Source organism: Nicotiana tabacum, chromosome 10 (genome assembly GCF_000715075.1).
Source record: "Nicotiana tabacum cultivar K326 chromosome 10, ASM71507v2, whole genome shotgun sequence".
NCBI classification, from domain to species: Eukaryota; Viridiplantae; Streptophyta; class Magnoliopsida; order Solanales; family Solanaceae; genus Nicotiana; species Nicotiana tabacum.
Genome location: NC_134089.1, coordinates 8,154,161 through 8,169,423, shown reverse-complemented (window position 1 = coordinate 8,169,423; position 15,263 = coordinate 8,154,161). Strand labels below are relative to the sequence as shown.

General features: G+C 33.6%; 1 protein-coding gene and 1 non-coding gene across 2 annotated transcripts; both read right to left on the bottom strand.

The window, feature by feature from the left end:
* Positions 1-331: 331 nt before the first annotated feature.
* Positions 332-414, bottom strand: TRNAL-UAA (transfer RNA leucine (anticodon UAA)). Its single transcript has one exon. It is a non-coding gene; the product is annotated as a tRNA-Leu (tRNA).
* Positions 415-5,324: 4,910 nt separating this feature from the next.
* On the bottom strand, positions 5,325-7,513 carry LOC107821845 (non-classical arabinogalactan protein 30-like). Its single transcript, XM_016648304.2, has 2 exons — positions 7,265-7,513; positions 5,325-5,879 (listed from the first exon to the last, which is right to left on the bottom strand). The coding sequence occupies exons 1-2, from the start codon at positions 7,446-7,448 to the stop codon at positions 5,515-5,517; spliced, it is 549 nt and encodes a 182-aa protein (XP_016503790.2). The 5' UTR covers positions 7,449-7,513; the 3' UTR covers positions 5,325-5,514.
* Positions 7,514-15,263: the final 7,750 nt, after the last annotated feature.

The window sequence follows — 15,263 nt, the reverse complement described above, 5'->3', positions numbered from 1 at the left end:
GGGGTAGATGCACATAGGTTCTAAAAATAAGTAATTAGATAACTTAAGCCAAGTATAAATCGCTAAGCGACCGTACTAGAACCACGGAACCCGGAAATGCCTAACACCTTCTCCGGTGTTAACAAAATTCCTTATCTAGAATTTCTGGTTCGCAGACTTTTAAATAAAATCGATAATTTTCTTTACTAGGGATTTAAAATAAACCGGTGATTTGGGATACCAAATAAATTATTCCAAGTGGCAACTCTGAAAAATTTAAATAGAATAATCCCATTTCCAAATTTGGTTAGACAGAAATATATTACTATATTTATCAAAAATAAGGTGGTGGTGCTGGCTATGGGGTTCGAACCCATGCGCACTTATGTGCAGAAGATCTTAAGTCTTCCCCCTTAACCTCTCGGGCAAACCAGCTTGTTGGTAATTCTTCAGCAATAATATTATATATTCCATATTTACTTAAAAGAGAAACAAATTGGTTTTTATGTTAATTAATTTGATCAATTAAAAGTTAAAATTTGGAAAAGTCACACCATCATTTTATATTAATTTGTATCAAATTGAAAAACAGAAAATAAAATTGTGCATGTCTTTCCTTTAGCTGGTTTGTAGTTCTTGAATAAAATCTAGCTAAAAATGTATCTACATATTAACCTAATAAAATCACGTATATCTTATTTCATATTCCCCCACCAACTTTTCCATGATTCATAAAATTAAAGTACTTGTTTTCTGGCATTTTTGAGTTAGGTTTGATTTTATGAGTTGGCAAAGTTGATCTCACTAATCCACATGCTTCTGTTTTAAAGTCTGTTAATTTGCCAACAAATTGGGTTTAGAGAAAGGTTTACATAGATTCATAGAAGGACCAAACAAAGAAAAGATATCCTTATTATTATAGTACGTACCATCTTCAATTTTTCAAGAAATTTCTGAGTATGTCTCTAGTTATTATACGTAACTTATAGGTCAGCATGTTCGAGCCGTGAAAAAAGCTATTAATGCTTGCATTAAAATATTAAATTTTAATTCAATATTTTAAAATCCACCCCTATATTGATAATCGATAAACCGAATTATTAAATGTAAATATCTAACCGATCTGTCCGATAAACAACCCTACCTCAATCTTTTGTTCAAACTTTTTTTTTCTTTTTTTCTGGGCCTTTTTCTTTATGGTTAATCACTGATAATCTAACGTTTCGAAAAACAAACTTTATTCCATTCATCATACCCTAGTTGAAAACCAGGGTCCACGTTCAATTTCTTCATGTGAAGCACACTCCAATTGTTGAAAAAAGTGCTTTCTTGTCCCACAATTCTGCATAAACCAGGATTTGATAAAGAGTTTATTGTACTCATAATATAGAAAACAAATCAAGGAAAGATTAGCAAATTATTATGACTCCATGTTGCACCTTATGACTTGTATTTATCCGTTGAGACATGTTTCCCTTTTGCTTTTGTTTGGTGTCGGCCGGGCGGATCTAATGCAACTGTTAAAGTTCAGACTTTGTATTTATATTAAAAAGTTCATTAAATATATAAGAATATTTAGTTCAGAATCTAATTCGTTGGTTCGTTGTAGGAATCCATATACTTAAAATTCTAAATCCGCCTTTGTATATCGCAACAGTTTGCCCAACTTAACACTTCACCCCCTTTTCTTTTTGAAGATTGTGTTCGTTATAAAGAAGCTTGTGGATCTTATTCTCAGCAACAACTTTCTGTGCAACCGGAATGGTACTATTAAAAAAAAATAAGAATATTTTTCTTAGAGCTCGTTTGGACATAAGAATTTTGTCAGTTATTTTTGAATTTTTTTTTACCTTTTTTCGGAATTAGTGTTTGGCCATAAAATTTTCAATTTTCACTTGAAGATGAATTTTGAAAATTTTCAAAAATTTGAAAAACTACAAAAAACAGTTTTTTCAAAATTTTCACTCATGTCACTCACAAAACTTCAAAAACAACTCAAAATTATATTTATGGCTAAACGCAACTCTAACTTTCAAAACCGTTTTCACTTGAAAATTTTTCATTTTTTTTTTTTTGGAATTTTACAATTTTTATGTCCAAAAGCCCACTAATTACGTACATCTCATCTAATACAATTAAGGAATTTTTACACCCTATAGAAAACCTTAGTACCCTATATATTTTAAATAAATACCATTTTAAAATATTACATCCTATAAATACCTTTTATCCTTTATTGCAAAAAATTTAAATATAGTTACATCCTACAATTAAGGCACCATATATGCTAAATATTATTTTTCTCTCTCCCGTTTTGTATTTTCTCTCACATAATTACCGCGTATCTGCAAACCCCAATACAATCTCTCTCTATTTGCATACAACCAGACTCTCTTCTCCCACAAACCCTAGTTTCTTAATTCTTCTCCCAGCCAAATTCTCAATTTTCTGCTCCGCGTCACCAACGTTATCTATGTGCATATTCGATAAGAAATACAGATTGGAATTACTAACCGTATTTGTGGAGGTTTTGAGCGGAGACCCAATTCACTGCTGGAGTCAAGAAAGAACATAACCAAAACCCCATTTGTAATTGGAGTAGCTATTGATTTATTCTTCTCACCATAGCTTCTGTTGGCTTTGTTCCACTACTTGACTGGAATTGGTAGCAACTTTCTCGTTGAGTTCAAGCTTGAGGATTGAGTTTTTACTTGTAAGTGTAATGTGAAAAGGGAAAAAAACAAGGAATTTGCCTCATGGCTGACCAGCCGGAATTAATGGCTGGCCGCCGGCCGGCGAAGCCATAGGGCTATTTCTTTATCTAGATCGCTCAAATCGCCTATTTGTATTCAGTTGTATTCGAATGTATTCTTCAGCTGTATTCACTTGTATTCAGGTTTAACCAGTTGTATTTAACTATTTTATTCAGCAAAAGTTAGTTGTATTTTGTTGCATTCAAGAGTTTATTCAGCTGTATTCAATTGTATTTTTGTTGTATTCAAGTGTTTTATTCAGATGAATTAAGGTGTATTTTGTTGTATTCAACTGTATTATTCATATGTATTTCTCTTTATTCAGCTATAATCTTTATTATGTATCTTTCAAATACAGATTAATGAGGGATCGTTTTAGTTCGTTGAGTTAAATTAGGAGAATATCATGTGATTTTATTTTCTTCCGTTTTTAGCGCAGATACGTTACTGTATTTAATGTTAATGTCTCTTGAATACAGCTATATACATGTCAAACTTAGTTGAAATTCCAGATTTTACGCCTATATTTTTGGTTGTATTAATGAATACAACAACTTAAATACATGAAATACATTGTGTAAAAACATAAAAGGTATTTATAACACGTAATATAGCAAAAAGTATCTATAAATGGCTAATTAGACCAAAAAAATGGTGCTTTATGAAAAAATCCCTACAATTAACAATACACTACATCCAGGAGTAAGGATAGGATAGCAAACATAATTTCTTATTTTCCTAAAACGTCAAATATTTTTGTAACAAATTCAGCATGCCAAACGACTAATTATTGGATATTAAAGGAGTAGGATTTAGGTTATATTTACTGATAGTGCAAAAAGAACTAGACACCTCCAAATGTAGTATAACATGTAATAGCAAGTTATTCTAATAAATTTTTTTAAAAGGAGTTGCATGCTATTACTATATATTAAGTAGCTTAATTTAGTGCATATATTTAGTATTACATGTTATTAGAATAATATATTCCATAGACTAGTAATCGTGCTAAGTAAACTTTTGAAAAAATACCAAATTGTGTCATTTAATAATTTTAAAATTAAAGGTGGTCTGTCACACACTGTAGTTGAATAGTCTATTCCATAGCTTTAACGAGGGATGTTAGCTTGAATCTTGAAATGCTTTCCCGCATTACTTATACACCAATTTTTTGGGGCAAATATAAACATATAAAAAAGTAGGAATTTTTATAGCCGACATCTAAAATAATAGCTGAGATTATTTTTTGTATATTAATGTATAATATATATTTTATATACAAATATTATACATAATTAATATTTATACACTTTTTTATATTGGATAATAGCGGTTGCAATTATTTTTTGCTTACCAGCCAACTGTTTTAAAAGCCGGAATAAGTAAGAAATCTAATTAGGATTCCACCAAAAAAAGACACTGAAGATCTCAACTTCACTAGCTCAAATGTCGAGAACTGTAAAAAAAATAGCCAGATTTACAAGTGGTCATTAAAAAATAACCACAATATTAAAAGTAATTAAAATTTAGTCACTTTTCATGTAAAGATAAATTTGAACGAAAACACTGTTCAAAATCCGAAAAATACTCCAGCATAATATACTGGAGTTCCAGTATAATATACCGGTCCAGCATAATATACTGGAACTTTCCGCGTGTTGGAGTTCCAACATAATATGCTGGAAGTTCATACACAGGTGCATCAATCTCCAGTATATCATGCTGGAACTTTTCGTGTTGCAGCAAAATAGTGGCTATTTTTCATTGACTTTGCAAACGATGGCTACTTTTGAATGGTCAATCCGAAAACTGGCTAACCCGTGCTATTTTTACATCAACTAGAGCGTGGATAAAATAATATGTGAGCGCAACATCGAATTGGAACAATACATTTGTGTTCTTCAAATGTCCTTTTTTTGTTGGGATCTTTACATGAATAGCCAGCCATATTAGTTGTTTACTTTGTTCTAGCCACATATATAGATTATACATTAATTTTACACAATTATACATATGTAATACATAAATTATGTATATATTATACATTCACCAGCTATTTTTAATTTAAATGGCAAGGTAGACAGCTATTTGGGTTAATTCTATATTACAATATATTAGTATATATTATGTATTTTCTTTTTTGTTTCTCCTTCTGTACAATGAATTAGTATTGCATGCGCAAAAATGGGCCAGCAATGGAGCAATTGTCGTGGATTCAGTACTTTCAACGTGGGCCGGCCTGCTAATCGTGAGTCATGAATAAATCTGGATGTTTTAGGATCAATACTAACTTATCTAAATTTCTAATTAGGGAAATACAACCTCTTAATGTTCAACTTTGATCTAATTATGGACAAAGCTAGATTGGGTTTTATCCACTTAAGTGATCCCAATATATCAACTTCATTACTGATGAGAAGGAATGAAGTTGAAAACAGAAAATTTGGCAAAAGACATACCTAACAAACTCAGGAAAATTCCACCCGTGTAATCTGAGGAGGATAGTGCGTACGCAGACTTTACCCTACCTTATGAAAATAAAGAGGCACGGAAGATGCAAAAGGGAGCAGTAACACAGACAACGACAGAATGTGTTAATAAAAGACATACCTCTAATATCTGTTAATCAACAATTCAAAATGTGTCTTTTACAAGAAATTAGTACAAAAGAAAAATGTCAATTCATCCAAAATAGATATATTGCCATTTACCATTTGCAATGATAAAAAAACAAACATTAAAATGAAAAGAAAAGGGGGGAAAAATCAAGAACTTAAGTTTATTAATAGTTGTTTCCTTTGCCTTCATCATCAGACTCCAAATTATCATCATCATTAGTATCAGGTTCATCACACATAGGAGTTGTGTAATAGAAAGTACCAAGTACATATTTGAGCAAATCCCTGTAAATCACCGTCGGACGGTGGAGTTTTATACCGGACTTTCCTCCGGCGAAGTCAGTGGCAATGTTACAAACAGGATCAGGTGAAGAAACCAATCTCAAAAAGCAATTTTGAGGTTTAATGGTTTTGCCATAACAAGTTGTGTTTGTAATCAAGTCAAATTTTCCAGCTTCATCTGTAAGGTCACTTCCATAATACATTACTCTTCTCCTCTCATCTAGGCATGTAAGTGATACTATACTACCTGCATGAGATTAGAAGCGAATTCACGATTTAGAATCAATGAGTTCAAAATAAATGTAGTTTTACTCTATATGTAGTTGTTATCAAAAAAGACAAGAGGGGTTGCTCTAATGGTAAGAAACCCCCACTTCCAACCGAGAGATTGTGAGTTCGAGTCTCCCCAAGAGTAAGGTGGGAAGTTCTTGGAGGGAAGGATGCCAGGGTCTATTTGGAAACAGTCTCTCTACCCTAGGGTCTATTTGGAAACAGTCTCTCTACCCTAGGGTAGGGGTAAGGTCTGCGTACACACTACCCTCCCCAGACCCCACTAAGTGGGATTATACTGGGTTGTTGTTGTTGTTTGTAGTTGTTATCAAAGACTCATTTGAGACATAATTGGGTAAGACACTAATATGTGTGTCTCATTGCCCATAAGTTCTATTTTGAATAGAGCAGTATAAAACAATAAATATGATTGACAAAAAAAATACTATTATTTATAAAGAAAATCATTATGAATGAAATTGTTGCTTATTTCTTGTATTACATATATATGTTTTTTTTTTCTTTTCATTGCGCCTTTTTGCACTAAAATTCACTCTTTAATAGTGCTTTTTGCTTAAAGCCCCGATGGACTTGGAACGCTTTTTAACGCATTTTGCTTTTGCCAACATTGACTCTATTTATATGCATTTTAAATATTTTTGCATATGTATACTATGGTTCGAGCAAAAAATTAGTGACTTCAACTAGAGTTGTATAACACATTCTTGATTTGCCTCTGCGTGAAATGTACCTCATTTGTAAACCTAGTTACCTTGTAAAACCTTTGCTAAGGTACGTAGAAGTAAGAACCTATTTTATATAGATACGACCATCATATTATTTTCGAATCTTTTTTAAAAAAGCCTTTCTAAACCATTTGCTAAAGGAATATATATACATTTGGCACTCCCTAACTTTGTTGCAAAACATTCTTTAAACCCCAGTTTAGATAATTTTCACCCGCGAGCGTCACAAGAAGTGGTCGAGCAACCTTAGGTGAAGGGGTGTCAACTTACACCCTTTCGTCAGAAAATTACACTATTTAGTTTGCTCAATAACGAAGAGGAGTTGGATTCTTTTTTATTTCTTCATATTTTAATTCTCCTAATAAAATTTCTAGCTCTGCAACTAGTCACAAACTTCATCATTATGGAGAAGTTTATGGTAAATTACAATGGCGGATTCAACCAATTGATTTGTGAGTTCGTTAGAACGAGTGTTTCGGGATTGAGCATTACATATATATGTGTTAAAACAAGTATAGATAGAGTTGGACATACATTTTAGGACCTACTCTCTCAATTCAGAACCCACAACGTCTAAATTATGGATTTTATCAGTGTAAAACTGTAAATTACATACCTTTGATGGGTTTGGCACCATCAACCCATTCATTCCAACCCTGAGTACAATCTTGACAAAGAACTTTGCCAGCAACATGTATTACATCCATTCCTTCAAAGGCTTGTGCAACGTTCATGAAATTAGAAAACACCACAATTAATGAAGCTGCAGCCACCATGAAATTAACAGCCTTCATCTTCATTTCTTTCAAGAATATTTGTCAAAAAATTAATTGGGCTAATTAATTGCTATAACTAGAAGAAAACATGTTCATGAATTTATAGAAATGTTGAAGTGTTTTTGATTAAGAGGTATGTAATGGAAGGTCACTACCTATGACGTGCAAACCATAATTTCGCATTACACCTAATTAGGCTTCTTTGTTGTCTAGTAATAATGTAATATCATACCTAACATGAATTGTTATAAATTTTTAGAGGAAAATAATGTATCTAAGATATTTGGCTTGGAAAGAGCTTTTTTTTTTTAAATTTAATTTTCTGATTCAGCACTATAATAATATTACTTTGATTATAATTGGGATTATCCATACCTAAAAAATAAAAATAATAAAATCACATGAAAAAAAGTAAATCATGAGTGACTCTCACGTTCTTAGTCAACCCTTTTTTATTTGGCTGAGGTGAACATGAGAAGGAGAGCTTATGATTCTAGTTTAATTATTTTTATTTCTTTTTATGATTCTAGTTTAGTAGATTGGATAAATTGGTTATAACTTATTGTTTAGCTCAAATTAATCTAATCAATCTCGACCCATCAAACATTGGACGAGTTATGTCGCCGAATTCAATTCGGATTTATTTCCTATGATTAGTTTTTCCCTTTTGGAACTTTAATTCAATGAAAGTAATAAAATATTTTTAGGTTGAATCTTCTTAGTTTTGTATTTTTATCGATAGATCCATGTTTTGGATAAAAATACTAGGTTGCAATGGAGTATGGACTTCTCAAGTCAGTCAGTGGTTAAACTCTCTGAAGTTGGAACTATATCAAACAAATTGGAACAAATAAAATATTATTTATGAGAATAATTTTAAAAAAAGAAGTACATGTGTAAAAATCCCCAAAAGATTAGCAGATTGTAAGTGAGAGCCTGGTTGAAACTACATGTCACTTGGACCTACAAAAGTTTAACCACTTTTAAAATTTCAGACATACGCGATCGAATTACGAAAATTCACGTTTGAAGTCACAAAAATAGGAAACTCCAGCAGCTCTTTGGGCTAAAATTATGAAGTTCAACCAAACTAATTAAGTACTCTTCTAATCACGTACTGCATGTTGTACACGTTCCATACATAAAAAAAAGCCGTTCGATAATTGTCTTAGTAATCTCGAATCGGATACCTTTTATACATAAAATAGATATAAACAAACCAAAAGTTTTCCTTTCTTTTTGCCCGGAGGGGTAGGGGTTTTTGGGTGTGTGTGTGTTTCTCTTTGTCTTATGTAGGGTACATCACATTCCTTGAGTGCGACCCTTCCTTAGAACTTGCACAAACACGAAATATTTTGTGTACTAGGCTGTCCTTTGGTACGAAGGTGAAGATGGCTTAAAGGTTGTGGCAGGAAAATGGAAATTAAAAACTAAAAGGAAATCAAACTCTTTTTTCTCTCGTCTAGTAAAATTTTACTACTAAGCAAAAATGTTATAGCTAACTAAAAAGAAAAGGTTTGATGAATGGATTTGCGTCATTCGAATTATGCTTGAAGAAAAAATTAAACAAATTATGCTTGAATCTTGATACGTTGGACTAATAGCCCGTTTGGCCAAGCTGTAAAAATCAGCTTATTTTGAGGAGTGCTTTTTTTTCAAAAGTGCTTTTCTCAAAAGTACTTTTGGTGAGAAACAGTTGTTGGGAATAAACCCCGTAAAAATAATATTCACGGTATTAGTGATAAACGCGGACCACTAAGTTATGGTTAAATCAGCAAGAGTAAAAAATGCAGCAAAATGACACCAAGATTTTACGTGGAAACCCTTCTGAATAAGGGAAAAACCACGGCCAAGAAGAGCAACTGATATCACTATAGCGAGGATTTTACACTGTGTAGTAACGAGTACGAATACTCCTAAGACCACTACACCCTCAAAAGAAATAAACACTCTTTTACTTTTTCAACTCACTACAATATCTCTCACACTCTATTTTTCTTCATAGACTATTTTCTTATAGTCTATGGAATACCTTTCTCTCTCTCTTTTCTCTCTTTGTTGGTGTATAGAAATGAGAGTTAAAGCTCTCCTTTTATAGCCAAAACCTCACTCTCTAAAGCCTACAATATTTGACAATTTACACACCCTTTTCACAATTTCAACAAGGTTGGCTACCAAACCAAACCAAGTCAATAAAATTGGCTACCAAATTATACAAATTCAACAAGGTTGGCTACCAAACCAAACCAAGTCAACAAAATTGGCTACCAAATCATTTGAATGAGATGGACACCATATCAATCTCCCCCTCCAGTCTCATTCATCTAGAGGAGGTAGCACTGTCTTCTAGTCTGAGTGCATGCCGACAAGTTCTTTGCATACTTCGAACTTGTCACTTGGTACCACCTTGGTCAACATATCATCCACATATAGCAAGAGGATGATAAAATCATCATCAGAAAATCTTTGTACAAACAAACAGTGATTTGAAGAAGTCTTCTTGTAGCCTTGCTCCCCCATATTAGACTCAAACTTCTTGTACCATTGTCTGGGAGCTTGCTTCAATCCATATAGGCTCTTCTTAAGTTTGCATACAAGATTTTCCTTACCCTTTGCCTTGAAGCCCTCAGGTTGTTCCATATAAATCTCCTCTTCTAAGTCACCGTGAAGAAAAGCAGTCTTCACATCCATCTGCTTAATCTCCAAATCAAGACTGGCAGTCAAACCAAGAACTGTCCGAATGGAGGACATTTTCACGACAGGAGAAAATATTTCATCAAACTCAATATCTTTCCTTTGACCAAATCCCTTGACAACCAATCTAGCTTTGTATCTCGGCTTCAAACTATGTTCTTCAGCTTTAACTTTGAACACCCACTTGTTCTTTAAAGCTCTCATGCCCTTAGGTAATTTCACAGACTCATAAGTATGGTTCTCATGCAGAGATTTAATCTCATCTTGCATGGCTTTAATCCATTGATCCTTGTGCTCATCATTTATGGCCTCCGCATAACATTCAGGTTCTCCCCCATCAGTGAGTAATACATACTTATTGGGTGAATAACGGGAGGAAGGAGTACGAGGTCTAGAGGACCTCCTGAGTGGAATATCTAGCTCGTCCACAACTTCGTGAGTAGGAACACCTACCTCATCAACATTAGCATTGTTATCACCATCAATATGCTGATTTGGATTATGGTTCTGGGCATCACCATCATCATTGAGCCCACCAACGTCATCCGCATTTGTATGAGGAACTTGATCAAGATTAACTAAACCTTCAGAATTTGGAGATTTTAGCTTTTGCGCTTTGTTAATATCTCAATGGTTTGATCCTCCACGAAGATAACATCACGGCTTATCACGACCTTCTTCTCAATTGGATCATATATCCTGTAACCAAACTCATCAAGGCCATAACCAATGAAGATGCACTGCCTTGTCTTGGTAGTTAATTTTGACCTCTCATCTTTAGGCACATGTACAAAATCTTTGCAACCAAACACTTTCAAGTGGTCAGAAGAAACATCCTTGCCATACCAAACTTTGTTTGGAACATAACTTTGCAAAGCAACTGTAGGGGATAGATTAATAACATATACGACGGTCAACAAAGCCTCACCCTAAAAGGAATTCGGCAACTTTGCTTCAGAAAGCAAACATCTGACTCTTTCCATCAAGGTCATGTTCATATTTTCTACTACACCATTAAGCTAAGGAGTCTTAGGAGGAGTCTTCTGGTGTCTGATACCCTGTTGCTTGCAGTATTCGTCAAACAGTCCACAATATTCACCACCATTATTAGTACGAATACACATCAGTTTCTTTCCAGTTTCTCTTTCAACTGAAGCCTGAAACTGCTTAAAGACACGCAACACTTGGTCTTTAGTCTTCAAGATGTAAACCCAAAGTTTCCTTGAGCAATCATCAATAAAGGTAGCAAAATAAAGTGCACCACCCAAAGTCCTTGTCTTCATTGGACCACATAAGTTTGAATGCACCAACTCAAGCAACTCTGTCTTTTTTGAAGGAGGATGAGATTGGAAAGAAACTTTTTTTTATTTTCCAGCCAAGCAATGCTCATATTTTTCTAATTTTACACTTTCAAAATTTGACAATAATTTCTTCTTGGCCAGAACATTTAGTCCTTTCTCGCTAATGTGGCTAAGCCTCTTATGCCATAACGTTGAAGAGTTATGGCTTTCAACGACATTCACTATATAAACACAGGTAGAGGCCATAGTCCAGTATAGACCATGACACTTTTCCCCACGAGCCACAATCATGGAGCCCTTAGTGAGCTTCCGCTTTCCAGCACCATTGGTACCGACATATCCCTCATCATCCAAAACACCAACAGAGATCAAGTGCAAACGAACATCAGGTGCATGCTTTACATTGTTTAAAACTAGTTTAGTTCCAATACTAGTTTCCAAACAAATCGTTCCAACACCAGCCACCCTAGATACAGTCTCATTACCTATACTCAAAGTTCCAAAGTCACCCTGAGTATAGGATGAGAAAAATTCCTTCCTTGATGTCACATGAGATGCGGCACCACTGTCCACAACCCAGCTTGACTCATTACAAGCAATATTTATCATATCCGCATCAAGGACGATAACAAGATCTTCTGTAGTGACGGTGGCCACACGATTGCCATTTTCTTTCTGTTCTTCCTTGTCTCTATTCTCCTTTTTCAAAATCCGGCAGAACTTCTTTGTGTGCCCTTTCTTCCCGCAATGATAGCACTCAATATCTTTAAGTCTACTTCTGGATTTGTTTATATTATGTTCTCTATTTTGAGAACCCCGATTCTTGCTTCTCCCCTTAGAATCAGTCACCAAGACATCTGATGAGGAGGAACCTTGAAATTTTCTTCTCATCTCTTCATTTAAAAGGCTGCTCTTGGTAAGATCCATGGATATCACAACATCCGGAGTAGAATTTGATAATGAAGTTCTAAGAATTTCCCAAGAATCTGGTAGGGAACCAAGTAGAAACAGGCCTTGAATTTCTTCATCAAATTTAATGCCCATAGCAGATAACTGATTCATGATCCCCTGAAAATTATTCAGATGATCTGTCATTGCGGAACCATCATGGTATTTTAAATCCAACATCTGCTTTATCAGAAACATCTTGTTGTTTCTAGTTTTCCGAGCATACAAACTTTCAAGGTACTCCCATGGGGTCCGAGCATGTGTCTCCCTAGTAATATGGTTCAAAACATTATCGTCAACCCACTGTCTAATAAAGCCGCAAACCTTCCTGTATAACAGATTTCACTCTTCATCTGATTTATTATCAGGCTTTATAGTGGCGAAGACAGGTTGATGAAAATACTTGACATGGAGCAAATCTTGCATTTTGCCCTTCCAAATGACATAGTTTGTGCCATTCAAAGTAACCATTCTACTAGTGTTAGATTCCATTGTTTATCACAAATACAAATACTATTTATTAGGAGATCAAAGTAATTCTTTTTTGATGTGGAAGTTCAGACTGTGCTGCTACCACAGAGCATACTCAGACAGAACATTGGCTCTGATACCACTTGTTGGGAATAAACCCCGTAAAAATAATATTCACAGTATCAGTGATAAACATGGACCACTAAGTTATGGTTAAATCAACAAGAGTAAAAAATGCAGCAAAAATGACACCAAGATTTTAAGTGAAAACCCTTCTGAATAAGGGAAAAACCATGGCCAAGAAGAGCAACTGATATCACTATATCGAGGATTTTATACTGTGTACTAGCGAGTACGAATACTCCTAAGACCACTACACCCTCAAAAGAAATAAACACTCTTTTGCTTTTTCACCTCATTACAATATCTCTCATACTATATTTTTCTTCACAGACTATTTTCTTATAGTCTATGGAATACCTTGCTCTCTCTCTTTTCTCTCTTTGTTGGTGTGTAGAAATGAGAGTTAAAGCTCTCTTTTATAGCCAAAACCTCACTCTCTAAAGCTTACAATATTTGACAATTTGCACAACCTTTTCACAATTTCAACAAGGTTGGCTACCAAACCTAACCAAGTCAATAAAATTGGCTACCAAATTATACTAATTCAACAAGGTTGGCTACCAAACCAAACCAAGTCAACAAAATTGGCTACCAAATCATTTGAATGAGATGGACACCATATCATCAGTTTGTGTTTGGCTAATTAGTTTGAAAAGCACTTCTGAGCAGCAATTAGTGTTTGACCAAACTTTAAAAAACTGCTTCTAAGTATATTTTTCTCAAAAGTGCTTCTCAAAAAAGTGCTTTTGGAGAGAAACTACTTTTTTCTGCTTCTCCAAAACTGCTTCTGCTTCTCCTCAAAAGCACTTTTTTTCCTTCCAAAAGCTTGGCCAAACACCTCAATTTTTGGCCAAAAGTACTTTTGGCCAAAAAAAGCACTTTTAGCCCAAAAAGAAGCTTGGCCAAACAGGCTGTATGTCTGTTTGTTAAGCTAAAATAGTGAACACGATATAAAGGACGTACTACAGTAATACTCTCACATTAAATTGGAATTTATGGTCGGCAGGGGCAGAGCTAGCTCACTGAGTACGGATTCGGCCGAACCCAGTCGTTTTGGTCCAATCCATGTATTTGTCTTAACAAATTCATTGAATATATACAAATTATTAATTTATAACTCAGTAACTTAAAAGGATTAGAATCACCGAATCCATAAGCTTCAAATTCTGGCTCCGCCTCATCTGATAGATGGAGTAGTTTTAATTACAAAAATATTACAAGTAAAATGACGTTGAAATTGAAGAAATTTATTCGGAAATGGAATAACAAAAATATTAGCTAGCAATAAATTATTTTCCTGAAGAGTGACCAATAATGGGATACACATTTTTTGGGCAAGATAAATCGATCTTTATACTTCTACTAGTTAACATAGTATCACATCATTTGCACTTATCATATTATATCATCATATCATATCATACTATATTATAAGTGGGAAGCCTCAAAGATAAAGTTGAATTACTAAACTACCCATTAAAAGTTAAGCGACTAATTTACCCTTCAATTAAACACTTACTTTTATATTTTTAGTACAAAAAAGTAAATTTACCTTTCAATTAATTATAATATTATATTAAAATAAAATAAGATAAATAAATCCATACATGGCCGGCTGCAATTCTCACTTATTATACCCTATTCAAGGTGTTGGAATTCCTTTCCTATTCCAATACTTACTGCAACCTTTAGAATGCCTATTTAATGTTTTGGAGTTAACTTCCAACAATAATTACAAACTTTAAACTAATATTACTGGGGAAGCTGAAGTAACTCTATACAATTTACATCAACCATTTTTCATCATTTATTTATTTGTTAAGTTAAATCATGTTCAAGTATAAAAAATAGAGAACTAAGTCAATTAAGCAATTGTTCCTCCTGTCAAGACATTACCATTTTAATAAAAATAGTTCTTCAAATTTGGCATATCTTTTCATTGTCTGCAAAACACAAAACAAAATATAAGAGCAAATTCAGGTAAATTTATTTCTTTTTCAGATACTTTTATTAGTGTTTTGCTAATTCTATAGTTTATTAAGGATATTTTACCTTGTTATGCTTCTGTGTAAAAATTACTTGATAATTCAAATAATAAAAGGAAGTTTTATGAAATCCATGAAACATGCACCATAAAATTTTTAAACCTGTTTGTGGTGCCGTTTCTATCAATTTTTTAAACTTACTTTCATTTTCTGTTTCATTACCTTTCCTCTTTTGCTTTTTTATTTTTCATTTTATGATTTGATAGCAATATTTTTATTTTGTTACCTTTTGAGATGTATGATACATCATCTTCGAT